The sequence below is a fragment of the Nycticebus coucang genome, chromosome X, assembly GCF_027406575.1.
Source record: "Nycticebus coucang isolate mNycCou1 chromosome X, mNycCou1.pri, whole genome shotgun sequence".
NCBI lineage: Eukaryota > Metazoa > Chordata > Mammalia > Primates > Lorisidae > Nycticebus > Nycticebus coucang.
The window spans coordinates 73,405-101,217 of NC_069804.1; the positions used below are offsets into that span (position 1 = coordinate 73,405).

At 54.2% G+C, this 27,813-nt stretch overlaps 1 protein-coding gene across 3 annotated transcripts in view; it reads right to left on the minus strand.

Moving 5' to 3' along the window:
* The window catches only part of PPP2R3B (protein phosphatase 2 regulatory subunit B''beta), a 40,946-nt gene that overhangs the window by 2,036 nt on the left and 11,097 nt on the right, over positions 1-27,813 (minus strand). Inside the window, exons 1-13 of one of the 3 annotated variants that reach the window (XM_053579511.1) lie at positions 26,205-26,379; positions 25,816-26,087; positions 13,867-14,052; positions 10,455-10,558; positions 10,094-10,196; positions 9,751-9,825; positions 8,503-8,589; positions 8,210-8,366; positions 5,434-5,482; positions 4,930-5,019; positions 4,602-4,777; positions 3,509-3,627; positions 3,325-3,431 (exon numbers count right to left, since the gene is read on the minus strand). In XM_053579511.1, coding sequence (XP_053435486.1) covers positions 3,325-3,431; positions 3,509-3,627; positions 4,602-4,777; positions 4,930-5,019; positions 5,434-5,482; positions 8,210-8,366; positions 8,503-8,589; positions 9,751-9,825; positions 10,094-10,196; positions 10,455-10,558; positions 13,867-14,052; positions 25,816-26,055 — 1,493 coding nt within the window. In that variant the 5' untranslated portion in view covers positions 26,056-26,087; positions 26,205-26,379. Of the gene's footprint in view, positions 1-3,324; positions 3,432-3,508; positions 3,628-4,601; positions 4,778-4,929; positions 5,020-5,433; positions 5,483-8,209; positions 8,367-8,502; positions 8,590-9,750; positions 9,826-10,093; positions 10,197-10,454; positions 10,559-13,866; positions 14,053-25,815; positions 26,380-27,813 lie in introns of those variants that run through there. The other 2 variants (XM_053579510.1, XM_053579509.1) reach the window with 2 other exon arrangements.

Sequence of the window (27,813 nt, forward strand, 5' to 3'; positions counted from 1 at the left end):
GGGGACTGGGCAGTGACCATTATCTGCCCAAAGGTGAATGATAGTGCTTGTTAGACAGCAAACCCCAACGCGTACGGAGTTCTAAAATTCATCACATGGCTGGGGAGAGGATGGCACAGGGGGATGTGTGTGCTCAGGCAAATTTCTCCAGGACTTAAGAGTGGGAGCTGAGGCCTCCTTTGCAGCTCTGACCAGCACACCTATAGGACAGTGACACGCCCTGGTGGGGCTCAGTGACACCTGTATGCTTCTATGCAGGAAACGTCGCTGTCTCTCCTGGGAACACAACAGAACCCCAGCACCCAGGGCCCTTGTCCTCATCCCACTGAGATACAGCTATTCCCAAGGACACCGAGGTCCCCAGTGCCACCAGCACTCACTGTCTGTGGGCCTGGGCCACTATGAAGCAGGAGTGCATGTGGGTGTGGGGCCAGCCTGTGTGCCCCTCACACACAGAGCCAAGCTCCCCACTGCCACACACACACATGTTGAGGGCAGACAGCCCCACAGGCAACAAGGGCTGGAGTTGTAGGACTGCACTCAGATGGGCCTGGGGACAACAGGGAGGGCAGTGTGTGAGGCTCGGACGCTGCCCAGTCGGGGGCAGGGGCGTCCAGCATGACTGGGAAGTGCCCTGAGCTGAGTGATGTGCAGACACATAGGGCAATCGCTGCAGAGCAAGGACAGAGGTGATGTGAGAACCAGGTACTCTGGGTTCCCTGAGAAGGTTAAGATCCGCGGTCCCCAAGCCACCCTGGTTACACAGAAGCCAGCTCTGGCAGCATTGTGACCGGTTGTTTCCCTGTGGACTCTGCAAATGTCCAACACATAATTGAGTACACTGGACAGGGAGGGGCTGCCTAGTTTCTGGAAGACACAGGGAGCCCAGAGGCTGCCAGTGAATTTTAATGAAAAACCTTATGAAAAATGCAGCCCCAGATGGCTTCACAGCAAACCACTGAACACAGAAGATTCAGATAAACACTGAGTGACCTCTAGTTCTGGGGGAGGAGACATGGCTGGCAGGTGTTCGGTCATGTCCACATGGCGAGGGCTCTAGGGACACGTGTGTGCCCAGCTCAGCAGCGCTGATGTGTGCTGGGTCATGTGCCTGGCGCTGGCAGAGCCCACAAAGGAAAACTCCAGGCCCATGGGAGTCCCTGGTGAGTCTCGCCCAGTGCTAGGGAAGAAATGATATCTTCCGCACACACCCTTCCAGAAACCATGGGGAAGGCCCCTGCCCCTTCTGCTGTGTGGCTGGAGCCAGCAGGACTACAGGGGAAGCCACAGGTGATCTCTGCGAATGGACCTGGATTATACATAAGAAGGGTGACATGTGACAAGGGGGACATGTCATGACACATCTCAGCCAACAGAATAGGACGGGCCTCCCTCAGCTGGCAGATGTAGTCAGTGGACAGCATGAGAGTTGTTGGGACACTTTCCCGAGGCCAGGGAGGAAGGACCCTCTGCTCTCACACCTCTGCTGGCACCCAGGAGGTCCCAGGCAACGCAGCACATGAGAGATGAAATACACCGGGAACGCACAAATGGAGTTAGACAGACCTGTTCAGGCAGTGAGAACCTGAGAGAGCTTTCAGAGCTAGAAAGTGTTTGTGCCACGCATGAGCAACTAGAAACAGAGTGTGAAAAGCACCTTTTGCAACGGAAAAAATTATGAAATACTCCGAGAACTCTCAAAAAATTCACATAAAATCCATACATAGAAAGCACAAAATGCCAGTGGGAGAAGTTGGAATGGGCCAGGCATTTGACCTTGCTGGGATGTCAGCGGGCCCCCACATCAGTCTGTGCATTCATTGAAATCTGAATCTCAACATTTCTACACAATGTTTTGTAGAAAGAAGCCCGCTGTTAAGTTCACACATAAAGGCAAAGAAATCAGAACAGCTAACACAATGTGGGGGAACCACTGGGCAGGCATTGTGGCTCTCACCCATAATCCTAGCAGTTTGATGGGGAATGGTCACTAGTTTGACCCTGCCTGGGCAACACAGCAAGACCCCATCTCTAAATAAAAAAGTAAAAAATTGAACTAGTCAAGCATGTTGCTGGGGGGCTGTAGTCCCGGCTATTGGGGAGGCTGAGGCAGGAGGATCACTTGAGCCCAGGTGCTGGAGACTGCATGAGCTGTGACTGAGCCACCGCACTCCAGCCTGGGGGACAGAGTTGAGATGCTGACTTTAAAAATAATAATAAAAATTTTTAAAGTACATGGATGAAACCTGACCATTCAACCACAATTCTGGATACTGCTCGCTGGTAAAGGACAGACTCCGACCAGTGGCCCTGTCTGGTCCCAGTGGCAGTGCTCCTCACCTGCTCTGTGCCCAACGCTTATCTCCACAGGACTATGGAGAAGGTATTGTGCTGAGTCTACAATACACACAGGACAGCAAAGCAGCTCGAGGGGCCCAGACAAGTCTGCTGGCAAAGATGCTAGAGGCTCCTGGCTCGTGACGCCAGGGCTCGTGAATAAAGCCACAGGCCATGACGCCACACCGTCAGACATGGACATCAGTAGAACAGAGTGAAATTCAGGAGGAACATACACACACACACACACACACACACACGGCCAATAACTTTCTATAAGATGCCATGAATTTCGTAGGATGGCTGAGCATCTGCATGCAGAGAAGTGAGCGCGCATCCCGCCCCACAGGGAGTGGCTCAGATGGACCACAGACCTGAATGTGGAACAAACTCACAGGACACCTTGTGGCTGTGGGCTTGGCATCTATTTTTCTTAGCTCTGACACCAAAAGGACAGCCTGGAAAACGGCAAACTGGTGAGTGACACCATCAGAAAGAAGAAATGTCTCTGAGAGCCACAAGGAGACTGAGGGATCTGCCACCAACTGGGAGTACGAGCGAGTTGCACAGCTGCCCGAGGAGCTTAAGCTCAGGGGAGATTAGACACAGTGTGAAACACCCAGGACAGCTTCTGCAATCTCATGTGGTCTCAGAGGCTACATGCTGAAGTAGGGCCTGTGACAGAAGCCACCTGTCCCCAACCTGTGTCTGCCCTGGCATGTGTCAGCCATGTGCTGTGGACATCACTTGCTCACAAATGTAGCTGCCTCTGTCTCCCCTTTGCTGGCTATATAAAAACTCACCCTCAGAATCACCAAATGCCATGGAGGACAGAGCTCCTCAGGTTGGGACACTGAGCTATGCTTTCCAGATGATGCCATGTGTGGACAGTGTGAGAACCCTGGCCATGTGGCCCCTCCTGGCTGTCCCCACATCCTCATGTTCCTGTCCCCTCCCCCCCCCCACATCCCCACATGCTGCACTCACCCATCCTCCCACGGCTCCCCCGCAGCCTCCTCGGCCACCAGGATGTCGTATTCCTCAGCGGCATACTTCTCCCAGTCCGAGAGCTCTGGGCCATCACTGTCACTCTCCTGGAGGACACGTTTGCTGTTACATGGCATGGCCCAGGCAGCATGGCCCAGGCGGCCTGCATCCCCAGTGCACTCACCCTGAACAGGGAGCCCTGCTCTCTCTGCTCGTGATCCAGGTACTTCTCAACGTTGAAGAAGGTGTCGAAGAAGACGTGGGCGAGTCTACAGTGCTTCAGGTCACTCAGCGTGATCTTCCCTGCGGAGGGTGGAGGGTGGGGAGGGGTGTGTGGGGTCTGTGTCAGAGGTGGGATGACCATGAGTCTGCCCCTGGGAGCTGCTGTGGGTGGTGGCAGATGGTGAAGGATGCAGCAGGAGGCTGCGTGCTCCACGTGGCCAGACTTATATGTAGAGGACACACAAGACATGGGAGGCATCACACAGAGGGTCCTGGGGCTGAGGGTGCACGAGCCAGCCGGGACTGGATGGTGCCGCAAGCCACCAGGGGGCATCCCTGGACCTGAAATGACAGGGACCTGCCCGTCCCCATCCCCCCCCACCCCCAGGCCATGCACAGCCTAGGGCATAACATGCTGCAGGAGAAAACTCAAGTTACATAGCAAAGGGGCCTGTGCTCTCTGTCTCAGAACAAGGATAACCCCCAGACCTGGATTCTAAAACATGCAGCACAAAACTGAGATGGCAGATAGGGACATTGTCCCCATCCCCATGGGGAGTGTTTTGGGAGAGTGTCCCCTGGGGGGACACAGTTTATGGGAAGTATCCCCCATCCTGTGGGGAGTGAGTTTAGGGGCAGTCCCCGTCATCCCTCTGACCTGAGAGGGACCCAGGGAATAGATGGGGCTAGGGAGGCCTGTGCTGGGTCAACACAAATTCAGTGACACTCCCTGAACTTCATGCTGTCACCATAGTGCTCTCCACTGTGAGGACCCGTGCTTCCTGCCCTCGGCTTCCATCCTCAGTGACACCAGAGGTCACCACAGGTGGTGCAGCTGTCACCACGGGAAGACACAGACCCCCGTGGTGTGGCCTCATCCCAAACATGCTGGGGACGGCCCTGCCTATTCGTACCCTCACACTAGGATGTCACCTCCTGTGGGGTGACCCTCACATCAGGGACATGCCTCACATGGGGGTATACCCTTGCACTGCCATGTTCCCTCACCCAGGATGTTCCCTCACACTGGGCTGCCCCCTCCCCTGGGCTGCTACCTTCACTTTGCGGTTGCACCAGGTCCAGCATCTGGCAGAGGCAGTCCTCGAAGGGCAGAGCCTCAATGGCCATGCTGTCCAGCCTGCGGCATTGCTCTTCATAGAAGTACTCGAGCTCGAACATGGACAGCGCCCCGTCCCCATCCAGGTCCATGCAGCGGAACCAGTACTCAATGCTGCAGCCACATGGGCTGCGGTCAGCTGCAAGCTGGGACACTAGACCCACAGGGACCCACCCCATAGGGATCTGCCAGGGATAGGCCCTTCGAGCCGCCAACCTGGGGTAGCTATTGGGGACACAGCTCTGACTCTTCTTCCGAATACCCACCTTGTTGGAGTTTTCTTGTCTTCTTCAGAGATCAGAAACCAGACGAAGTCAGCGTAGCTTATTTTTCCTTCTTTCTGAACTTTTCTACCTCTGGGTTCAGGGCCAAAATAGAGAGACAAAGAGGTCCATCAGGGAGAGGTGCACAGGGGGCCCATGCCCACATTGCCCCCAGCACCTGGGCCAGAGGAGTCTTAGTTAGGTCCCCATCCTCATGGGAGGGGCCTGAGGGCTTTGTGTCCAGTGAGGAGGCCCCAGGACCCGCGGGTTCAGGAGCAGCTACCCTCCTCAGGGTTACTCTGAAGCCCGGTGGGAACACCAACAGGGCCTGTGCCGTCTCCCCAGTAGGGACCTCTGCAACAAGGGTGTGTGTCCCCTCAGTCAGGACCTCCCGTGACAGATGTCCCTGTCACAACAGGGCGAGCTCACGGCAGAGAGAACCCAGACTTCTTTCTCGGGGTTGTCCTCCAAAGTAGGATGTGACTGGACAACCCTGGCTACACGTACCGGGTCACTGCTCCAGAGAAGATCCTGTCGACCATCCTGGAGGAGATGGCTGTAGAGAAGAAGGGGTTGTGAGGGGTGGTATGGTGGCCCACTGTGTCCCTCAGAGCAGAGCCCTCTGGGGGGCTAACGAGAGCAGAGGCCGTGGCTAGGAAGGCCCTGGACGGGCACCATGCGAGTCCCACGTACTCACTGCATGTTCCCAGGTGGAGCTGGACCCAGATCAGACCCCACTGAAGCCGACAGGCCCAGACAGATCTGTGGGGAGCCGAATAAGCACGGCTCTCAGGGTCACCTGCTGTCACCCTAACCGCCACTACAGAAACCAGTGCCTTCCAACCAGGACTCTACTGGAATCCGTGACAGTGGACAGTATGGTCTCCCCCATGAGGAAGGGCACAGCGTAGAGTTTAAAGCCACAGGGACTCATTCATCCTCTACCCAGGGGTCCTCAAACTATGGGCCCGCGGGCCACATGAAGTAGTGTGATTGTATTTGTCCCTGTTTTGTTTTTTTACTTCAAAATGTGTATAGTGTGTTGGCGGTGCCTGTGGCTCAACGGAGTAGGGCACCGGCCCCATATGCTGGAGGTGGTGGTTTCAAACCCAGCCTCGGCCAAAAACTGCAAAAAAAAAAAAAAAAGTACAGTGTGCATAGGAATTTGTTCATAGTTTTTTTTTTTACCCTATAGTCCAGCCCTCCAATGGTCTGAGGGACAGTGTACTGGCCCAATGTTTAAAAAGTCTGAGGACCCCTGCTACGCCCTGGAGGCTGAAGTCTGAGATCCAGGTGTCTCAGGCTGGTCCCTCTTAAGTCCTCTCTCCATGGCATGTAGATGCCGTCTTTTTCCTGTGTCCTCATGTGGTTGTCCTACTGTGTGTGTCTGGGTCCTGATCTGCTCTTCTTATGGGGACACCAGTCTTGTTCAATTGGGGCCCACCCTAGTGATATCATCTTACCTTAATCACCTCTGTAAAGACCTGTCTCCAAACATAGCTGCAGTCTTGGGTCCTGGGGTTAGGGCTTCACAATGGGCATTTATGTGGGGTCTCAATTCAGCCCATAGTAAACACCATACCCATAGGATGGGCACATGAACTTGAAAGGTCTCTTTCCCCATCCCTGTCCACCCTGCCTTCACCAGAGCCTCCCTGATGCGAAATGATGAGATGGGCTAAACTGTGCCCCCCCCAAAAGCTGTATCCACATCCTGACCCTGGTACCTGGGAGCAGAACCTCATTTGGAAATAAGGATTGCCACATGTAATTACATTACATTGCCACATGTAATTAAGGATCTTGAAAAGACATTACCGTAGATTACCTAGGAGGGCCCTAAACGTAGGTGTCCTCCTAACAGACAGCAGGGGAGACATTGAGAAGAAGCCAGTGGAGCTGGAGGCAGACACTGGAGTGATATGGCCATAAGCCCAGGGACGCCTGGAGCCCCAGGAGCTGGGAGAGGCAGGAAGAAGCCTCCCCTGGAGCCTGTGGAGTGCAGTCCTGAGACACCTGCACCTCTGACTCCTGGGCTCCAGGGATGTAAGGGGGTGCTCTCTGTTGCTGAAACCCCTGTTTGTACTTGTCAGCTCTGGGAGCCCCATGGATCCAGGAGAGCTGACCAAGCCCTCCATAGTCTAGTAGCACTTGGGAATAAGAACGTGGTGCATGCATCACGGGAGCTGCATGCCACAGGGCCTGCTGTGCCATAGCACCCCTTGTCTTAGTTGACCCTGCTGTCACGCACTCTGGGAAGCCCTGCCAGTTTCTCAGGAAGAGAAGAAAAGTGGCCCACGGTGGGAGGGGTGCATCAAAGCCCCCTCACAGACAAGTGAGATGGATTGTTGCAGAGGCCTCTGACTGTGGCTAGTCCTGTCTTGGTGACCAAGACTGGTGCCCATGTTTACTAGTGTCCGGGGGACATGTCATACTCTGTGACAAACAGCCCCATGAGCGGCCCCGATGTGACACCAGGAAGGGACTCTATAGGGGATCGAGGGGACATGAAGATGGCACCAGGCTAGGGGCTTCACAGGGGCTGTGGCCCCAGTTCCGGGCGATCCCAGTTGGTTCAAGGCAGTGATCTCCTCACACACAAGACAGCCTGGGGCCACCTCTGCTGAGCCCAGGGCAGACACCCACAGGGCTCACGTGTGTGGAACCCTGTGGTCAAGGTCAGATGTGGACAGGAGACACTCAAGAGTTCAGAAACACTCTCGTGAAGATGGGTTTAAAAAAATAGCAAAAAATGCAGGTTAAGGTGAATCCTTTAGAAAGCCACAAATTCACATCTTAGTTGTTTCATGCACCTTGACACTGGGTTTCTCATATGGTGAGGCAGTAGCCTGTTCCACAAAAAAGTTGTAAACGTTCGGTTTATGAGTGAGCTGTAGGAAACCACCAAGCATTCAGGACCCCTTCTTAGGAGTGGACTTAGTTAGGGTCCCCACAGTCTAAGGCTGGGACAAACGCCCACTGTTTAAAAGCTGGGGATGTGTGGAGATGAGACGCTGCCTGCATGAGGCTATGCTGGGTTCCAAAGCTGGAGCCGGCCCCCTAGTCCTGCCTGGTCTCAGACCAGTGGTCTCAGGCCCTTGCCCTGCCTTGCTCCTGCCTCTTAGAATGACTTCCTCATCCACACACACACAGTGCCAGGACACAAAAATGGGGTGGGATGGGAGAGGTGGGGGAGGCTGGTACAGGAAAACTGTGAAGGCCACACGCTCTCCCCTGCCCTGTGCTCACCCTGCCTCACGTTCACACCACCCCACACACTCACCATGGTCGTTGTGTCGGGCCAAGTCCTGTGCATCAATAAACAGGTCGTGGTCCGTGTCCAGCTCCCAAAACTTGCAGTAGATGACGTAGAAGTGCTCGTAGGAGAAGTACTCGGTCAGCTGGTTGATGTCCGCTTCCTCTTCCAGGAGCGCCACATTCTGCCAACAAGACCCGGAGGCAGTGCCATGGACAGCCTCTGTGGGCCTCTGTGGTGGAACAGGCCCCAGCAGGCCTGCCTCCCCTGCTCCGCCCACCTACCTGCTCCCTGTCCCCACCCCACCCCTGCCCACCCACCTGTAGGAAACTGCTCCTCCGGAGCTCAGCACAGGTGATTCTCCCTGACCAGGACCTGTTGACGGTGTAGAAGATCCTCTGGATGACCTGCAGGAGGGCGGTGTAAGCAGCTGCGGGGTAGGCGGGTGGGTGGAGGGGACCCCCCCCCCCACTACAGGACCCTCGTGCCAACAAAGGATGCCCATCCCTCATGGTGGGCAGGGGACTGGAGTCACAGGGCAGCCACCTGCAGACTGGATAGAGGCCTAGCCTCAGGGCTACAGTGGGCTGAGCTCTAGGAAAGACTGTTGGCCTGATGGTCGGCCTGACTGCAGTGCTCAGGTGGGTCCAGGGACCCCGCTCAGCTCTCTGAAGATGTGGGCCCTGCCCTGGGTTCTATGAATCTGACAACAAACCACTGATGGCTCCAGAAACCCCAGGCCACAGTGAGGGCTGAGCATGAGCCCCTGAACTACGGATTAAGCCTCTGACCCAGAGATGTGACCACTAAGAGGGATCACCTGCACAGCCTCTGTGGTCCTAACCTGGTGCCCACTAATGTGGCAAGGCCTCAAACTGGGCCCAGACTTTGCAGAAGGCCCCAGCAGGGTCCCTGCAGGTCACCTGACAGGGTAGTCTGTCTTGACACAGTGCCCACCAGAGGCAGGGCCAGGCCTGTGCTGTCCACATCACACACAGATATGGCAAAGAGACCTGCCAACAGGGTGAGTGAATGTGCCCTCATGAAGCTAAGGGGTCTTCTCTGTGAGCTACCAAAAGCCAGTCCCTCCTACTCAGGGGAAGAGCCACACACTTTGCCTCTAAGATGTCACCTGCTCCGACCTGCCTGCTGGTCTGAGTACCTGACATGGGGCCACAACGACTGCTGACCCCCATAGGGCTCCTGCCTCACAGACCCCAAAGAGATGACCCCTTTGCACTTAGCACTCACCAAAGCCCCACAACATAGGAAATGACAAAACCTCCACTCACAGACCAGGAGCACAAGGTCTGCAAGGCCCATGGAAGCTGTGGGCCCGGCTCTGCAGTGTTGGGAAAGCTGGGACACAAAGTGGGGGCTTTGCAGTGACAGGAGGGCTGGGGCGCAGAGCAGGGGCTTTGCAGAGATAAAACAGCAGGAGCTTTGCAGTGATGGGCCAGATTGGGTACAGAGCCAGAACAAAGACAGGACAGCTGGGGCACAGAGCCAAGATGAGGACAGAGCAACCCTTTCAAAGCTGCTGCATGTGGGGAGCTTGGGGCACTCACCGTGGTGATATAGCGAGAGTGGAACTCGGACGCCTCCTTCAGGAAGGACAGGCCTGGGTGGGTGTTCACCACATCCTGTGGGCAGAGGATACAGAGCTCTAGGGGCAGACTCTGTGCTCACCTGGCCAGGCAAGGCCTGTAGTGACCAGGGGAAGGCAGGCTCTGCTCCATGAGACCTCACAGTGACAGGTGGGGCCACCCAGGGGAAGGAGATGCAGGCCTCACCTGAGAGGAGGAGGGGGCTGTGTGGTATAGATGTGGCCCCACCTGTGAGGAGGGGTGTGTGTGGCCCCACCTGTGACAGGGGTGTGTGTGTGTGTGTGTGGTATAGATACGGCCTCACCTGCAGGAAGGGGACGAAGTCCTCCTGCACCAGGTAGTTGCAACCAGGGTTCATGAGCAGATGGGTGAATTTGGCTGCATCGTCATGACAGTTCTGGAGGATTCTGGAATGACATGAAGAATTTGGTGCTCCCTGCACGGGTGTCCACATGGCCCTGCCCTGATGTGGGTATGCAGAGACAGGCCTGCACAGCAGGGCCGGTGAGCACACTGACGGCTCAGCAGGGACGTGCCTGCAGTACGATTGTCCTCTCCCATGTGGTGGCTGCACAGGTGAGCCCTGGACAGGCAGCCCTCAGCAGCATGAGGACTGGGGACTCCCCACTCCCACTTCCCTGGTCTGGCCTGGCTCCCAGACTCACTTTCTCCACATGGCGACGAACTTGTGAACAGACACAGAGCCCGTGCGCTCTCCACCAGCGCCGCAGAAGAGTGGTGCCTTCCAATACAGTGGGCAGCCGCAGGCCTGCAGCACAGAGGCAGGGGTGGGCGTGAGGGACCTGGACAGAGGCGGGCGTGACGGACCTGGGCAGGGGTGGGTGTGAGGGACCTGGGCACCTGCAGGCCTGCAGCACAGAGGGCAGAAATGGGCGTGAGTGACCTGGATACCCCAGGACTACTGCTACCAACCATGAGCTTCACAGTCAGCACTGCGGACGCTGCCTCAAGAGTGCCTGAAGACACAAAGTCTGCTGTTGCTCCTGTCCACGTGGGCATCCACTCGTTGCAGCCCCCGAGGAGCTCAGGAGGACTAAGCATGTGGCCCTCCCCTGAGCACAGACACAGTGAGCTCGCACCATAACCACAGGCAACCATAGTCTCCTGTGTCCACGCCTTCTGGCAACCCACTGAGGAGAGAGTAACTGCCAGGACATTTCCTGAATGTAATAGTAACGAACATCACATGTCCAAACTTAAGGGACCCAGCTAAGGCAGTGACCCACAGCAGGTTCACAGCTTTAATACACCTGTATAAGAAAAGAGGGTGAACAGTACAGAGGAGGAAGGAAAGAAAAAGAAAGCTAAGGCTCAACAGAGAAAATAAACCCAAACTTGGTGATCTGAAATAATAAAAAAAAAAAAAGAACATTAAGCAAAACTTTAAGAAGAAAACAAAACACAAATTGCCAACATCAGCTTTGGTACTATAGAGCACGAAAACACCAGCAAGTCAGCGGACACAGGGTCTAACTGCATCACAATGAACTGGACAATATGCTAGAAGAGAAATCCCTTGATTAACACTTCTAGCTAACAACTAACTAAAATAGAAAATCAAAATAGTCCTGTATCTCTTCAAGAAATCCGTAATTAGAAATTCCAAACCTAGGAGCCTTCACGAGGGAATTCTACCTAATATTTAGGGAATAAATCACACACATTCTTGTTGAGAACAAAAATAAGGGTTACTGCCCAATTTTTGTGATGAGGGCAGCATTTCCCAGTTCATCAAATTCAGTTACTGCTCAGTTACTTTGAAACTACCACACAGAACACACTGTAATGTACTACACTCAGCAGCATCTTCAAAATGACTATAATTAATAAAAAGACAGACCAGGAAACCAAGAGTATAAAAGGTAACACTCTTATTCTAACAGATGATGTTACCAACTGAATGCTGAATCCTCACCTCCAAGGTGATGGGTTAGGACAGTGGTTCTCAACCTTCCTAATGCCATGACCCTTTAATATAGTTCCTTGAGTTGCGACCCACAGGTTGAGAACTGCTGGGTTAGGAGGGGGGACCTCTAAGAGGTGATGAAGGCCTGCGAGTGGAGCCTCATGGATGGGATCAGTGTTCTTTAAAGGAACCCCAGAGAGCCCCTTCGCCCCCCCCAACCCCCACTTCACTATGTGAGGACACAGTGAGAAGGTGCCATCTATGAACCCACCACTCACAGCATCTACCACACTGGGATCTTCAGCCTCCAGAACGGTGAGCAATAAATGTTATTTATATGCCTCAGTGTCCTTATAAAAGGGACCCCAGGGAGCTCCCTCACCCCTTCCACCATGTAAGGACGCAGGGAGAAGGTGCCATCTATGAAACAAGAGGTGAGTCCCCTCCACTCATAGCATCCGTCATGCTAGGATCTTTGACTCTAGCCTCCAGGACTGTGAGCAATAAATGTCAGTTGTTTGTGAGTGACCCAGTTCATAATACTGTGTGTTGTTACTGCAGCACTAATGGGCTGAGACACAGGGTATCTGCAGACGCCCACAATCACCATCAGATACAACGATGGTGCACTAATGCTTCCTCCCTGTGCTGGGACAAGAAGTAGATGTCCCCATCAAGTGAATCCCGGAGTGACAGAAGAGGAAGATGTAGTAAGATGAGGAAGAAGAGGCAGAATCGTCGCAACTCACAACATGACTCGACGAACGGAAAAGCCCAAAACGTTCACAAAGTACTAGAACAAATGTCCAAAGACAATAAACCAAAATCAAATATATTTTAATATTCTGGTAATAAACAATTAGAAAATAAAGTTTTTGAAGGCACCATTTATCAAGAGCATTAAAAAAATCAACCTATGAAGAAATCTAACAAAGGACCCAAAAGATCCCTACAGAGGAAACGACAAAACATGCTGGGAGAAACGAAAGGTGACCCCAAACAACGGGACCCACACCACTCCCGGGTCTGCAGACTCATGTTGTAAAACATCAGCTGTCCCCCCAAATGACACACAGATTCCACATGGTGCCAATCAACATCCGATGGGGTTTCTGGGGTGTTTTGGGGATTTCAGGTAGAAACTGACAAGCTTATTTTAAAACTTAGTAGGAAATGCAAAGCAGTTTGCAGGAGAAACAACATTGCTGGATGTAATTCTTACTCCTCCACTTCAGGACTCCCTACAGAGCCACAGCAGGAAAGACTGTGTATCAGGTAAGGCTGACAACCAGCCCAGGGAGAAAGAGTGTTCATTCAGGAGCAGACCCACAGGGGAGTCGGCAGGTCAGGACAGGACCAGACTGGAATTCAGTGGAAGACACAGGCTGCTCAGTGATAGCACTAGGCACTTCTACATGCAAACGCCTCCCAACTGTGCTCTTGCCCACTGGACCTCATGGTGCACACGCAGACCCCCTCACACTGTACAAGTGCCCAAGGCCCCTCACGGTGTCCCCACACTGAGCACTTCATGGTGTCCCTGTGCAGACCCCCTCACACTGTACACAATAGTATGCAGGTGGATCCTAGCCCTAAGTGTCAAAGGCAAAGTAGGTGAAATTTGTAAAAGAAAACCCAAGGGCACAGCTGCCTGGCTTTGGAGTGGCAATGATTTTCGAAATGCAACACAAACCCACTAGCCCTGAAGGAAAGCCTGTAACCTGAAATGCGTCTTCCGTGAGAACTTTGCTCCCAGGCAGGCACTGTCAAGAGCATGGAAACATCCGCTCAGGAGAGGCCGCCCTGGACCAGGGCCAATCAGTCAGAAAGATGAGAGCAAGGCCTGTGCCCTGAGAGAAGCCATAGCATCGCTACACACTCGCTTGGGGAGGAACACAGGCAGTGTCACTGCCTGCTCACTCAGGGACCACCACAGGGGAATCCCAGCGCTTCACCGCCCCAGAACGGGGACTCATTCTAAGTCCAGTGTGTGTTTCTGATGTTCAAAGAGTAAAGTATGAGGGAATTGATCTCTAAGCACAATCACCACCATGGGACAAACACGTGCCACGTTCACAGGTGCGCCACATTCATAGGTGGGACACAGTGGCCCCTCTGTGGGGGGTGACCTGGCTGTGCCTGGCACCCACCTTGGCCACAAGGCCCATGTTCTCCATGGTGGCCCTCTCGTGGGGGAACTGGGCAAACGTCCGCTCGATGTTGGTGATGACAGCAGCGATGTTCAATGTGCTCTGTGGGCGTCCGCGGGGGAAGTGGAAGGTCGGAATGCTTTGACTTGAGGCAGGGGGCAGGGGACCCTCCTTCTTCGTCTGAACCTGAGGGAGGAAACACCAGAACCCATCTTAGCCCAAGCCACGGAGCAGATCCCCACACAGACACGCGATGGGCAGGGAGGCGTTATCCGGAGCCAGATGCGAGTGCAGAGAGCGCCAGGCAATCTCTGGACGTGACCCAACACGTGGGACTACAGGAATGTCACCTCCACACAGAGGCCACTCCACCCTGTGAGCAGCTCCTGCACTGGACGCTGCTCTGTGTCGCAGGGCCTCCTCCCCCAGGCACTGGCTTTGGATGAGAACAGCTGAGCACCCAAGAGCTGAGAGTCCAGCTGGGACCTGCTCTGAGTGCTGTGGACAAGCCACCCTGAGACGCATAATACAGCACAGGGCTGTGGATGGCAGTTTACTCAGCACAGGGCCATGCATGTGGAGTAGGGTCACTGGGCACAGAGAAAGATATCATTCAGCACAGGACCATGAATGGGCAGTTTGTTCAGTGCAGGGTCATGGACAGGGGCGTCCCTCAGCACAAGGTCACAGATGGGGGGGGTCACACAGTGCAGGGCCAAGGATGGGAGTCTCTCAGCAGAGGGCCATGGACTGGGGGGGGTCCTGCAGCGCAGGGCCGTGGAATGGAGGGATCATTTAGTGCAGGGACATGGATGGGGGTGGTCAAACAGCACAGGGCCATGGATGGGGTCACTCAGCACATGACTGTGGCCAGAGGGGTTCCCTCAGTGCAGAGCCGTGGACCCAGGGGGGCATACCTCAGTGCAGGGTTGTGGATGGGGGGTCACTCAGTGCAGGGCCGTTGGCAAGGGGGTCACTCAGTACAGGGTCGTGAATGGGGGGGTGTCACTCAGCACAGGGTTGTGAATGGGGAGGGGGTCACTCAGCACATGGTCATGGATGGGGGGGTGTCACTTAGTATAGGGCCATGGACAAGGGGGTCACTCAGTACAGGGCCATGGACAAGGGAGTCATTCAGCACAGGGTCGTGAACAGGGTTGGAGGGTCACTCAGCATAGGGTCGTGAACGGGGGGGGGGGTCACTCAGCACAGGGTCATGGACAGGCAGGTCACTTAGTATAGTGCCATGGACAAGGGGGTCACTCAGTACAGGGTCATGAATGGGGAGAGTGTCACTCAGCACAGGGTCGTGGATAGAGGGTCCCTCAGCACAGGGCTATGGTGGGGACAGGCAGGATTGCTAGGCTCAGGGCTGCGCTCTGAGGCTGCTGCTGCCCTCTGATGTCCCCTGCCGGCAGCCTGGCTCTGTACCCACTGTCCCACTGGGCACCTTCTGGAGAAGGGGATGGCACCTCACACCCCACATTGGCTAGCCCTCACAGACACGTCTCGGCCCTGCTGTCCTGTTCTTGCAGGATGAGGCACGGCAGTGACCACTCAGAACCAAGCCCACACTGCAGATGTTGCCTCTGAGCCATGGGGCCTTCTGCCACCACTCCCAGAGAGACACAAGGCACAGGATGCCGGTCTCAGTGACCCCAGTGAGCACCTGCTGATGGCCATGAGTGATGGGCAGGAAAATTATCTTTACACGAACAGCTGCATTTTAACTCTCCAAGTGGAAATGACTCCTCCAACTATTTAAAATGCCCAGTGAGCATCAGCCACTAGCTGGGGTGTCTCTGGGCCTGGCTGGAGACCTACTGAGATTCTGTTGCCATCCCCGGCTGTGCAGGGCACTGTCCCTGTGCAGGGATGTAGGGCTCAACAGAACCGCTAGTACCAGAAACAGCTGCCCAGGCCACATGTGGCTCAGAGGCAGCCACTGAGACACCGTGGTAGGCTCAGCGGGTATGAGGAACCATAGTCCAGCCTGCGGTGGCAGCTCCAGACCATACCAGGCCCTGTGGCCTGAGCTGTAGGGGAGAAGTTGCAGGCTGAGGCCTGCGGGGTCAGAGCTGCCCCAGGGGGAAGACCCAGAGGATACCTGAGCCACAGTGGACACCAGGCATCCTCAGAGGGCAGCAGGAAGGAAATCAACTCAACCAAGGCTGGAAATTCAGCATGTGTGGTCACCACCTGACACATAGGAGTTTCATGCCTGGAGCAAGGAAAGGGGCTTGTGAAGTGAGGGGGTCTCAGGGCGCCATGATCCTGTGTGACCCTGCTCTGCAGGGTTGCAAGGTCCCTGGGTGACCTTTCCAGGATGTTGTGTGGGGTCCCTGGGGTACTGTGAACCTGTGTGACCTCCCCCAAGAGGGTTGAGAGGGTCCCCGGGGCACCGTGACCCTGAATGACCTCTCCCAGGAGTATGTGTGGGGTCCCTGGAGAGCTGTGACCCTGCATGACCCCTTCACTGGAGGGTTGCTGGCTCCCCTGCAGGAGAGTCTTGGACACCAGAACAAGGCACAGCCTCCAGCCTGCTTGGCTGGTGACAACACATTGGGCACCTCCCAGGACTAACAGGACCACAGAGCTCCTCTCCTGCAGCCTGGGCAGGTGCGACAAGAGGCCAGAGATGCCCAGTCATGGCCCCTGCACCCCACAACTCCTTCAGAGGCCAGGGCTGTTCCGCTAACTCTAACCCTTGAGTGCAGGGTGCTGGCACAGAGGATCTGGTGAAGCCCTCAGCACCTTCTGCAAGGGTCACACGTGAAGCCTACACCCTGCCAGACCCACCTTCCCAGCCCTCACACCAGGGACAGACTGGAGCCCACTTGTGTCTCCTTGCTGCCCAGTGCTGCAGTCACAACCCTGTGCTTCCCAAACCTGTTGCCACATGGCAGGGGCTGCTGTGTCAGGGAGGGTCCATTTGCCGTGTCTGGACGGCAGGAGGGGCACAATTGAGGGGAGCAGCCCTGATGCAGCTGGAGCCCAGGGACGCCTCAGAGTAAACTGTGGAGGGTCAGGGTGGGCTGGGAGGACCCAGGGTGGCAGGGCCAGAGAGCACTGCCCTGAGAGAGCATGAGAAGGGAGGACAATGAGGATGAGAAACCCGACAGGGAGCCTTGGCGGTGCCAGGCACAGGAAAAGGGATTGGGCCAGGGGCAGGAGAGACAGATCTGAGATGCTCTGGAGAAGATTGGAGAAGATGCGGATCCCGGGCACAGAGCAGGAAGTAGAGTCCCCAGGCTCTTGGTGACGGGTGACTGGGCTGCGCCACTGAGCATCCCCAAGAAGAGGCTGGGGACCCTGTGGAGGGTGAGCTCGTGCTCAGCTTCATGACTTAGAGCAAATTATTACATCTAATTGAACATTAGCTTCTTTGTCTATAAAATGGGAAAAAGTAATTATGATCTCAGAATTATTTTGACCAGTAAATTAATTAACATAGAAGTGAATGTATTATAGAGGGCACCACATTCTGTCCACATAAGGAGATCTAGAGAATTGGTAACCCTCGAGCCGGCTTTTGTACCCCGTTCCATCCATGAAAAACATGGATAGAATTGATTACTCTCAAGCCAGACATTCAGGAATAAAGGAGAAAACACAAACGGCCGATGTCAGAGGGAGCCCACATCTCACTAGACTTCCCACCAAATCCCACCCATTTTCCTTCCTAAGCCCCAGTCACCAGGCCATCGAGGCCACCAGGGCTCAGAATCAAACTTGTTGGGTGCTGAGGGAATTATAACCCTTCCAGGGAAACAGGCACGCGATGCCTGCCACCCATTGAGACAAATACTTCAGTGAGAATAAGACAGAGTATGCAGCACAGCCGAGCCACCATGGACATGTGCCAGGCACAGGGGCCACAGCAAATGGCACACCTGCACGTGCTGACATAGAGTGAAGAATGGTGCCATGGCCACGTCTGAGGAGCATGAATGGTGCCACTGACACTCTAAAGGAGCATGAATGGCACCACGGCCACATCTGAGAAGCTGGACCAGTGCCACATCCACACCCAAAGAGCAGGAGCGGTGCCACAGCCACACCCGAGGAGCATGAATGGTACCATGGCCACCCCTGAGCAGTATGAAAGGTGCTCATGGCCACACCTGAGGTGCCACCATCACCCTTCATCAAATCCTTTCTGAAGGTCAATGAATACACATCTGTAGGAGGCTTCCCACATTCCTGAGAACTGGAATACGACTACGGGTGAGATTTTAGCTGTAAAGGATCTCACTATGTCTTTGACAGTTCCCAAGACAAGTCAGAGACTCCTGCCATACTCAGGATCACAGGCTTAATGGTCAAAGAAGTGCATACAGCTGCTGACTGCTCTGGGCGATATCACTTCTCTCCAGAAGACTGAGCAGGGTGACAGGAAGGAAAAGGGCACTGACACCCAGCCGGCCAGAGTGACTTGGTGTAGGTGGTTTGTGCTGTCAGCAGAAAAGAGCCCCAAAGTAGTCCCAACAGACCAGCGTGGGCTCAGATCACAGCATGCACTGTTTCCCCTCTCCCGAGGCAGGCTGTTCAGAACTTGGCCACCAGTCCAGCCTTTCGGGATGTGGAAGAACCACAACGAACCCAGGGCCTGAATGCAGATTCCCCTGGGGCTGCACAGCAAAGAGGCTCCCAGGTGAAGGCCGTGGCAATGCCCATCCCCTCAGCTGCTCCTTGCACCCCGCGGGGCAGGACACGTCCCAGAGCCCAATCACTTCAGCCTGGGTAGCACCTGCTCCTAGCAGAAGGGTCCTCATGAGGCCACCTGTGCCCATTTTCTTCCCACTATGGCAGGAGAGGGTCCTGGGTAGACACTCTGGGGACCACGTGGCAGAGGGGGAGAAAGCTGGTGTTAGAGCTCAGGTGAGACCCCATCACTGCCCAGACTGAGGGCCTTGGAACGACAGTCCCCAGATACCTGCAGATCCCGCCTGCTTCACCAAAACCTGCTGTGGGGCCACCAGACACAGACCCCCAGGGACAGACAACACCCACTCACCCTCCAGATCACAGGTCGTCCTCACAGTCACCCCACACCCCTGCACAGGCCCTTCTGCCAGGTCACAGGTCATCCTGTGGTCCCCTAATAGAAGCAGCGGGCCCCCACCCCTGGTGCCCGTACCCTCACTCATCCCGGGTGCAGGCAGAGTGTCACTGAAAGGTGCCCCCTCCGCAGTGTTAGCAGGTGGACTAGGTGACTATGGCAACAGGATCTGCATTTCCCCAAGTCTACACCGCATCCCCCTCAGGGCTCGGCCCCATCTCTCTGCTGGGAGGGCCCCAGAGTTGACTCTTCTCTCTGTCACCCCTCCCACCGGAAAAGCCATGTGGAGACGGCCCTGAAATCAGGTTTTCCAACTTTACTCAGGGAAAGCTCAATTCTGACATGAGCTTTAAGGGCATCATTTTCAGCAGGATAGTGACCCAGGGATCCGGACTGCCCAAACTTGCAGCTAAAGACCATAAAGTTATCAGACAGCATATTATTATACAGGCATCTCCTGGAGACATCTGCATGCTGGCAGGAAGGTAGGAAGATCTAAGGCTACAGATGCCTGGCAGGAGGAACCCAGAGAAGCCCTAAGGCCTAAGAAGGCCGTGCCTTTGGGCACATGGGCCGAGTGGGCATGTGGATGCCTGTCACAGCCTGCAGAGCTATGGGGCAGGAGGCAGTTTCCAGGGCCGTTGAAGGGAGCTGCCCTGAGGAGGATCTCAGAAGCCTTCATCTTCAGTGAGAAAAATACCAGAAGTACTGACCCCACCCCAACCCTGGGGAATAAAAGGAAAGTTGTAGCCTACAACATGCTGCCTGAAGGAGCTGGGGAGAGCAGGCCAGGCTAGTGAGAGCAGGCTGGGGCCTCCCTGAGAACTCACAGCCACACAAGACCCACTGAGGTTTGCAACTGAACTTAACACCTCCTGGATGGCTCCAAACCCTCAAGCCAAAAATGTACACTTGCCCTCAATTGGCAGTATCTGGAAAGACCTAATGGAAACTGTAAAGACTTAATGGGAAAATATAGGACCCAAAAAACTACTGAGACAAAGTTCCATGAAAAAGGAGGTCACAGTCAAAAGTCACCAAAATGCACAGAAATCAGGCACAGTGGATGAGAGCCAGAGGGAGCAATCCTCACAGGCTCCTGGCTCTGACAACAGCAGAATATAAAACAAGTATGCCTCTTTTTTTGTATGTTTTTAAAGAAATAAAAGCACTCTTCACTCCTTTTTGTAAATGCAAATTTCCACCTCTTATCACTTTCCATCTGTCTGAAAAACTTCATTTATCTTTTTTTGTAGGAAAGATCTTTTGTAAATAAATAGTCTTGCTTATTTGTAAAAAAAAAAAAAAAAAAGGGTTAAGGAAAAGCAGATGTGTTGAGCGGGTGAGAGGGCAGGTGGAACACAGTCGAGGGGATCTCAGGGAACCAAAGGTGAAGAAGGTGTGCAAGGTGCAGCCCCACGGTCTGGACAGGTGCGAGGCTGGGAGGCACCCACAACCCCCACAGGATAAGAAAGGGAGCCCACACCTAGACACGCAATGATGAATCCTGACAGCACCTAGGATAGCCAGATCTTAAAAAACAGACCAAATAAAAACACCAACAGAAAGGAGCAAACAATCAACCCTTCAGGCAACTCTTCAACAGAAACAACAGACAGCAGAAGCTGAGAGGACGGCTGACAGCCTGGAACTCGGTGTCCTGTGAAGTATCTTGTAAGATTAACATGGAGACATTTTTAGACCCCCGCCCCCCCCAAAAAAAAGACAGGGGGCGGGGAGGTGGGTGCGGATAAGAAGAATGTGTTTGCCATCAGCAGACACTTACTCAAGGAAAAGCTGGTAGAGAGAAGGCAGGCTCCAACCCGGAAGGTGTGAATTGGAAGAAGCAGTGAAGGACAAGGCCAATGGTGCAGGTGGGAAAATTTAAGCAGACTGAACACATAAATTAGTACAAAGAATGTGAGTTTAAGTCGCTAACAAAAAACAACTCAAAGAGGACAACAACATTGTGTGGTGAAGTGGTGACTGGATGTGACAGGCAGGGCCACTGTGTGGTCTGAGGTCTCTGATTAGAGGGAAAAGACATTGAATAATTGTCTTAGTACTTAGGAAATTTTCTGAGATATACAGTAAGCTAGTAGAAAAGGCATATCCCAAACTAGAACAGGGAAAAGTAAAAAGGCGGCAGGAACACGGAGGATAAAACAGGACACAAACACCGAAAATAAATCCAATGGAATAACAGTCATGAAAAATGGAGAAAGTGTCTCTGCTAAAAGACAATGATCAGACTGGAAGGAGAAAATGATATCATTTATAAGGGTGAGATAAAGGACACAGACATCAAAACCTTTTTAAGATAAAAAAGATGCAGCAGGTGGAAAGAAAACAACAGGCAGCTGCTGTGGTTACCAGAATATCCATGAAGTGGACAGAACGTTGAGGGTGACATACTGCGGGGTGCTCAGGTCAGCCACAGGGGAGAGAACAACTCTGCTTATGGGATGGGGCAGCCTTGGCACACACAGCATGGACATTGACAGAGAAACACAGAAGCGCAGGAATCCCGCACAGAGGGTGGGTGGGGCTTGGCCACCCCAGGCACCAACATACAGAGCAGACTCAACAACAAAAACAAAACCACTCGGTAAGGGCACAAGGATTTACAAGTTCAGTCTCACGTACATAAATAGACCTGGCACCAACTCAGCTGCAGGACACACATTCTTCAGCGACACACAGGCATGGCTGGGAAATGGCCACTGGTCAGGCCCTAGGGCAGGTCTCAGGAGGCTCTGAAAGTGTCAGCTTCCCTGAGCTTCTTGTGTGCAGGGCAGACACCAGGGGTGGAAATGCAACCAGCACTGTGCACGTGTGCGTGCCTGTGTCTACCTGCAAAAACCATTCTCAAGCAGGGTCCATTCGCAAGGAAATTAGGACAAACACAGGTGCACACAGTTGCCACATCACTCTACTTCTAATCCCACTGTGTGTACGGGACACACACCTCACAAGGCGCCCGTGTGCAGTGCAGGGTAAAGACAACACCAGCCGCAGAGAACTGAGAAGATGGTGCATCGACTCCTGGCAACTCTAAAATCCCAGACAGGTGCAGATACGGTCTTGCAAAACATGTCCATAAACGACTAAAAAAAGTAAAGCCTTGGCATAAAACAAATGTCTCTTTCTGCATAGCTATGAGTGCCCCTTAAGGGTGCAGAGACGGTCCACAAGGAAGCAGCCAGGTCATGTGCAGGTGGTCACACCTCTTCTTGACCATTTGCCTCAGTTAGACACCTGAGTATCCCTTGAGTGGGCATGAGATGGAGTTCGTTGTGATGAGCAGAATGGACCCTCACTCCTGCCCACATGGCCAACATCACAGAGAAGGTGACAGCACAGGAGGCAAAGGTGTTCTCAGTATAGGGTGATGCCCCCAGTCCAGACGTCCCCACTTGGGACTCAGCATGAAGCATGGGCCCTATGGTACGGGGCCTGGAGAGTTTAGCAGGGAACGACACCCATGAATTACAGGTAAATCCTTTACCCACCCAGATGATGGCCACCACCCGAGAGGGAGCGTCTGCTGTACAGCGCAAGCTACCTTGGGGCCCAGAGCTCACAGCTCCCTTGGGCCTCTCCTAAAGGGCTGGCAAGACGTCTGTCAACTAAACTTGCCAATGACTCATTGATGGGGAAACAGGAGTTAAAAGGTAAATGCTTAAAACAGGCAGCAGAAATGGAGGTGAGAAAGCACAGGGAGGTTCACAGGCATCTCTCCAGCACACCAAGAAGACTGGTAGGATGGGGGTTGGTAGGGACAATTTCAGAGATGTCAAGGCCCACAGAGCCCCGGAGGCTGACAGACTCAGAAGGGGCCACAGCAGGTGGAACAGGGCTCCAAGTGCTGCTGTACATCGCTGGGCCTCCCCAACACCACCCACAGACTCCCGCTTCTACCTCATAGACACTCTGCTCCCACACTTGCAGACCAGCACCCCCACCACACCCAAAGCTGGAGCAGGGCCTGGCTCCAACAAGCTCTGCACACAGCACAGGGCTAGAGGATGTGAAGAAGGTTGTATGGCCACCACAGAGAAAACAGGAAAAGAAGGGGTAAGGGCACCTGTATCCACCAGCTCTGGGTGAAGGGGGTGACTGTGGAGCCTAGTCACACAGAGTGAGGGGCCCCTGGCACCTCTCCTGCACAGCACCGGGACCCTGCATGTACCTGGGGTCAGGCCAGAGCCCAGGCTGACCACCCAGAAGACAGCTCCATGTACAGGAGACGGCCACATCAGAGACTCAGGGGATGGTCACTTCAGGGGACTCAGGGGACAGCCACCTCAGAGGACACAAGTGACTGTGCGATGGGGCAGCACTTTTGGTCTCAGTGCATTGTGGGGTCTGAGTAACCCAAAGGGACACTGAACAGTGTCCACACACCCAGAGAGAGCAAGAGTGCACTAAGCCAGGCCATGGGGATGGGAAAAACTCCTCCTCCAGGGGGAAAAAGGGCAGGACCCAGTGTGGCCACAGTTGGGCAGCATGGCTGTCCTGGGCTACCCCCAGGGCTGGGAGACAAGCTCAGAGGGGTCTTGATGCTGTTCAGTGGACAGAAGGCTCAGGGATCCACAGACAGGTGATGTGTGGACCCAGAACGGCTATAGCAAAAACTCAGTGGAGGGCCCCGCTCAGGCACACTCCAGACGTGAGTGCATCCCTTGAAGGAGAGTGTGTATGTCACACTGAAGGAGGCCATGTGTGTCACAACCAATGAGGCCGCATGTGTGTCACAACTGAAGTGAGGACACAGGTGACTGTCAGGCCAGGGTCAGATGGACCAGGCATAAGGGCAGAGTTCAAAAGATGAGGTCAGAAATGACGAAGTTTCTGGGCTACCTACACATTGCCATATGGCATTACAGCATCACACAGGGGACCCAAAGGCACACATGCACCACCCATTTCCTTCCCAAAGCCAGAAGTGGCAGAAATTCCCAGTGGGTTGGAATGGGAAAGGCAGGGAGGCAGCTGAGCTCGGTTTCCCCACGCTGGGAAGCAGCAGCAAGAGAAACTGGAAATAGAAACCAGAGCACAGTCAGAAGACCAAGGGAGCAACATCTGTTAGGGGCTGGGGTGTGACTCAGAGGGTCACGCCAAGTGGCACAGCCACAGAACTCCTGAAAGGGTGCCACAGTCCCCTGCAGGGAGTATAGAGGGTGGAACCTGCACCCCACCACCTCCAGCAGCCCCACTACAGACCTCATCAACCAGTCACCCAGGGCTGCCTCTTCATCCCCAGTCAGACAGCATGGGTGGGGCCAGGAGTCACCTTCTCCTCCCAACACTCCTCCTGCACAGATACTCCCCAACAAACCTACAGTCCCTCCACTACACTTCAGAGAACACTCAGACAATAAATGTTCCCATTCCTAACAACAACTGAAACATTTTCTGTGAAATGAACCAACCTGCTACTAAGGGAATCCCCGGTTTGTCAAAAAGTAACTTCTGTGAAACAGTCCAGACCTTCATGCATGGGCTCTGCCCCTGGGGTCTGGCTCCACCAAGTCACAACAGCTGAGCACACAGCAACAGCCAGGCAAGAGGGAGTGGGGAGGGAGGGATTCCAGATGTACCAAGCACCTTAACTATGGAAGAGAAACCCTAACTACCAACACCTGTCTCCCTAGCTCCTAAACGAAGTTCAAGTTTGTCATGAAGCTGACCTCACTGTCAAGTCTCCACATTTACATGACTTTAGAGAGACTTTCCTTTAAAATGCAGGATAAACTTCAGGCTACTATGTACACACTTATAAAATTCAAAATGTGGAAGACAGAGGTTGGACAGAAAACACTCAAAGGGACTGTAAAAGCTCAGATGTGACCTTAGAAAAGTCCCAGTTAAAATATCAACAAAAAGCAGGTCTCTCTACCCACCCTACCAGGACGCTTTGGTTCACTGGATGTTTGGGCCACTTTACAGTGCAAACCAAGAGAAAAACACCATCGGTTAATGTGCCAAATGTCGTTGACCAAGACGCAGAGCATCTGGCAAGACTGAGCATGTGAGGACCATGAGGGCCACCAGGGAGACGTACCCTGAGTCTCTGTGGCCCCACGGGTGGGGCAGGGGAGGGCAGGGGCCAAGGGAGGATGAGATGAGGCGGAGGCAAAAAGACAAGTTATCAAAGGACACCGTGCCTGTCAAGTGGAGAGCCGCAGACAGGGAATTTTCCAACCAGATTCCTAAAATCTACAGTCATGAATTTTATTTCTCCCCAGCACTTACCAGAATTGAGACTAACTTTCAAAGCCAATTAGGAATTAAAAACCATGCTGGGTGTATTGTGCGGTAAGTGATGATACCACAAAGCCTTTTGGACACCGAACTGGCCAGGAAGAAGGAAAAGGAAAGCTCCAGCAAGGACTGGAAGTTACACTGAGTATTCACAAACAGGGAGCAGCTCCCCTAGTGTCACTAACAATTCAAGCTGCTATTTAAATTTAACATCTCTATAGATAATCTCCATTGAAATCAAGCCTTAAAAGTTTTCACAAGGAGGGTTAGCAGGGTAGAGCAAAAGCTACAGGAAAAGGAGCTGCCGGCAGTCTTTGTAAAGAACGATTTTCCTACAAGTTCCACATTCCAAACAGAAACACCTGCTTTTCTGCAGCGGCCCTGTGGGCCTCTCACTGCACCCTCAGTTAATCCTGCAAAAAACGCCCAACTGCACCAGGCCACACGGGACACAGGGTCGTCACACGCACAGACAGGAGCTGCTGCTAGAGAAACACACAGGGCAGGGAGACCACCAGCCCTGAATCCCATCTCACAGGCAGGAGACAGAGACAGCCCCACGGACACAGTCAGGCCGCCCCCCACAGCCCACCCTGACACTGCCAGGCCGCCCTACCGACCTGCTGGAAGGCCTTCAGTCTCTTCTTGAAGCGGGATGGCAGCACAAAGTCGCAGCCCCGGGCCAGCGAGGCCAGCTCCTGCCGGAGGTCGGGGTCCTGGCGCAGGGATAGCTCCCGAAGCCTCATGCCCTCGGCTCGCACGGGCCTGCGGGGGCCAGGCCAGGCGCTACACTCTCGGGCCAGGACCGGGCCAGGGCCAGCGGGACACTCCAGGCAGTGGCCGGGCTCAGCACGCTCCATGCGTCCCCAGCCAGGAGCTGTGGGGACCGACCCTGGGACACATGCATTCCACAGGCTGAGGAGGGCGCATGGTGGAGGGGCGGGGAGGCAGGCGCAGCCGCCCCTCCCCGACCCACAACTGTGCAGAGGGAGCCACCGGCCAGGCCTACCCCATGCAGGCAGTGCTCTGCCTGCCTCTGTCCTCTCCTCTTCTCCTCTCCTTTCCCCTCCTCTCTATCGCTCAGCTAACGGTCCTGGGGCAGGAGGGAGCTCTCTACACAGCGACCCCATCACGTGGCTCGCCCTAGGACACACACAAACCAGTCAGCAGTAAGAGCTCCCTTGGGCTGCAAGGCCGCCCACCCTCTCCCTCCAGGGAGTGAAGTCTGCACTCGGCAAAACCAGACCTGGCTGAAAGGCCCGGGGCCAACTCTCCCCACTCTGCCCACCGCTCCCCAGGGTACCTCAGCCTCTGTATCTGAGCAGCAAGACCGAGTGGGGTTGGAATGCCTTCGCCAAACTGTGGGGTTGGAAATACTTAGCTAAGTACAGTGGATGCTCTAAAATGTTCTTTTCAAAGGTTGGGGGTGAAGCATTCGGGATTTTGTATCTGTACCATTTCTCACCTTGCTAACTGCACTTCTTTGTATCATACTTAGAAGGAGAAGGAAGGGGCAGTGGGAAAAAGTGGGCTTGGGACTGTGAACGAGGTTGAGCCAACATTCCAGGTGGCTCCACCGTGGTCCCCACCTAGAAGGAAAGCTGAGCACCCCGAGCCCATGGTGCACACTGGTGGCATGAAGCCTGAAGATCCTGAACTGAGAATGGATTCCGGGAGAGTCACAGGTGCTGCTCAGAACTGAGACAGCCGTTAATACACACACAAAGCCAGGAAGAGCAGAAACTTCAGAGACCAGCCCACACTCACTGACGCGCACAAAAAGTCTTGCAGGAGATGAAACAGGGCTAAGAATAGAGTAAGCTTAAGAGATTTTACCACAAACATTAATTAAAGGGAACCTCTCAGGTGGGGTGATATAATTTGTGTGTGTGGTTGTGCTCTGGGCAGCAGTGACATCAGGTCCCCACCACCAGGATTGCCTGTGCCATGCCAAGAACACCCACGGAGTGCACACTGCCAGAAGGGCGAGGAACCAACTACAACCAACCCCCCTAGAACCCTCCAAGCTGGAACAAGCCCTTCAGCTAGAATCAGACCCCCTGAACTCCCCCAGCTAAAACAGCTCCCCAGTTAGAACTGCCTCCCAGAAACCCCTCCCCCAGCTAGAACCAGCCCCCCTAGGGCCCCCCAGGTAGAACTGGTCCCCAGCTTAAATGAATTCCCCAGCTAGAACCAGCTCCCAGATAGAACAGGCTCATCTTGGAAACCAACCCCCCACCCCCACCCAATGGAACCAGCCCCAGGCAAGCTGCTCCAGCAGAGAAAGAGCCCCTTGAATGGGATTAATGACTTTGGGGGCAGCACTCTGGCCCCACCAGCCCAAGGTTCCCGCCAGGCTCTGGGCTCTGCTCACGCCCTATTCCCTGGCCCCCAGGCCTCATCTCAGGGCTCTCCCACTGGCATTCTGGGGCCACAATGCCTGAGTCCCCATCTGAAACAGCAGGATGACTTGCCCTTTCACCTTCCACTGTTTCAAAAGCCCCTGGAGTTTGGTTATATGGCCAGAGCCACACAGCTGTCATTACTCATCAGTGCCTCTGAAGTTTCCTTTACTTTCACTAAAGCCCTGCAGAGAAGACAGGCTTGTGCCATCTCTG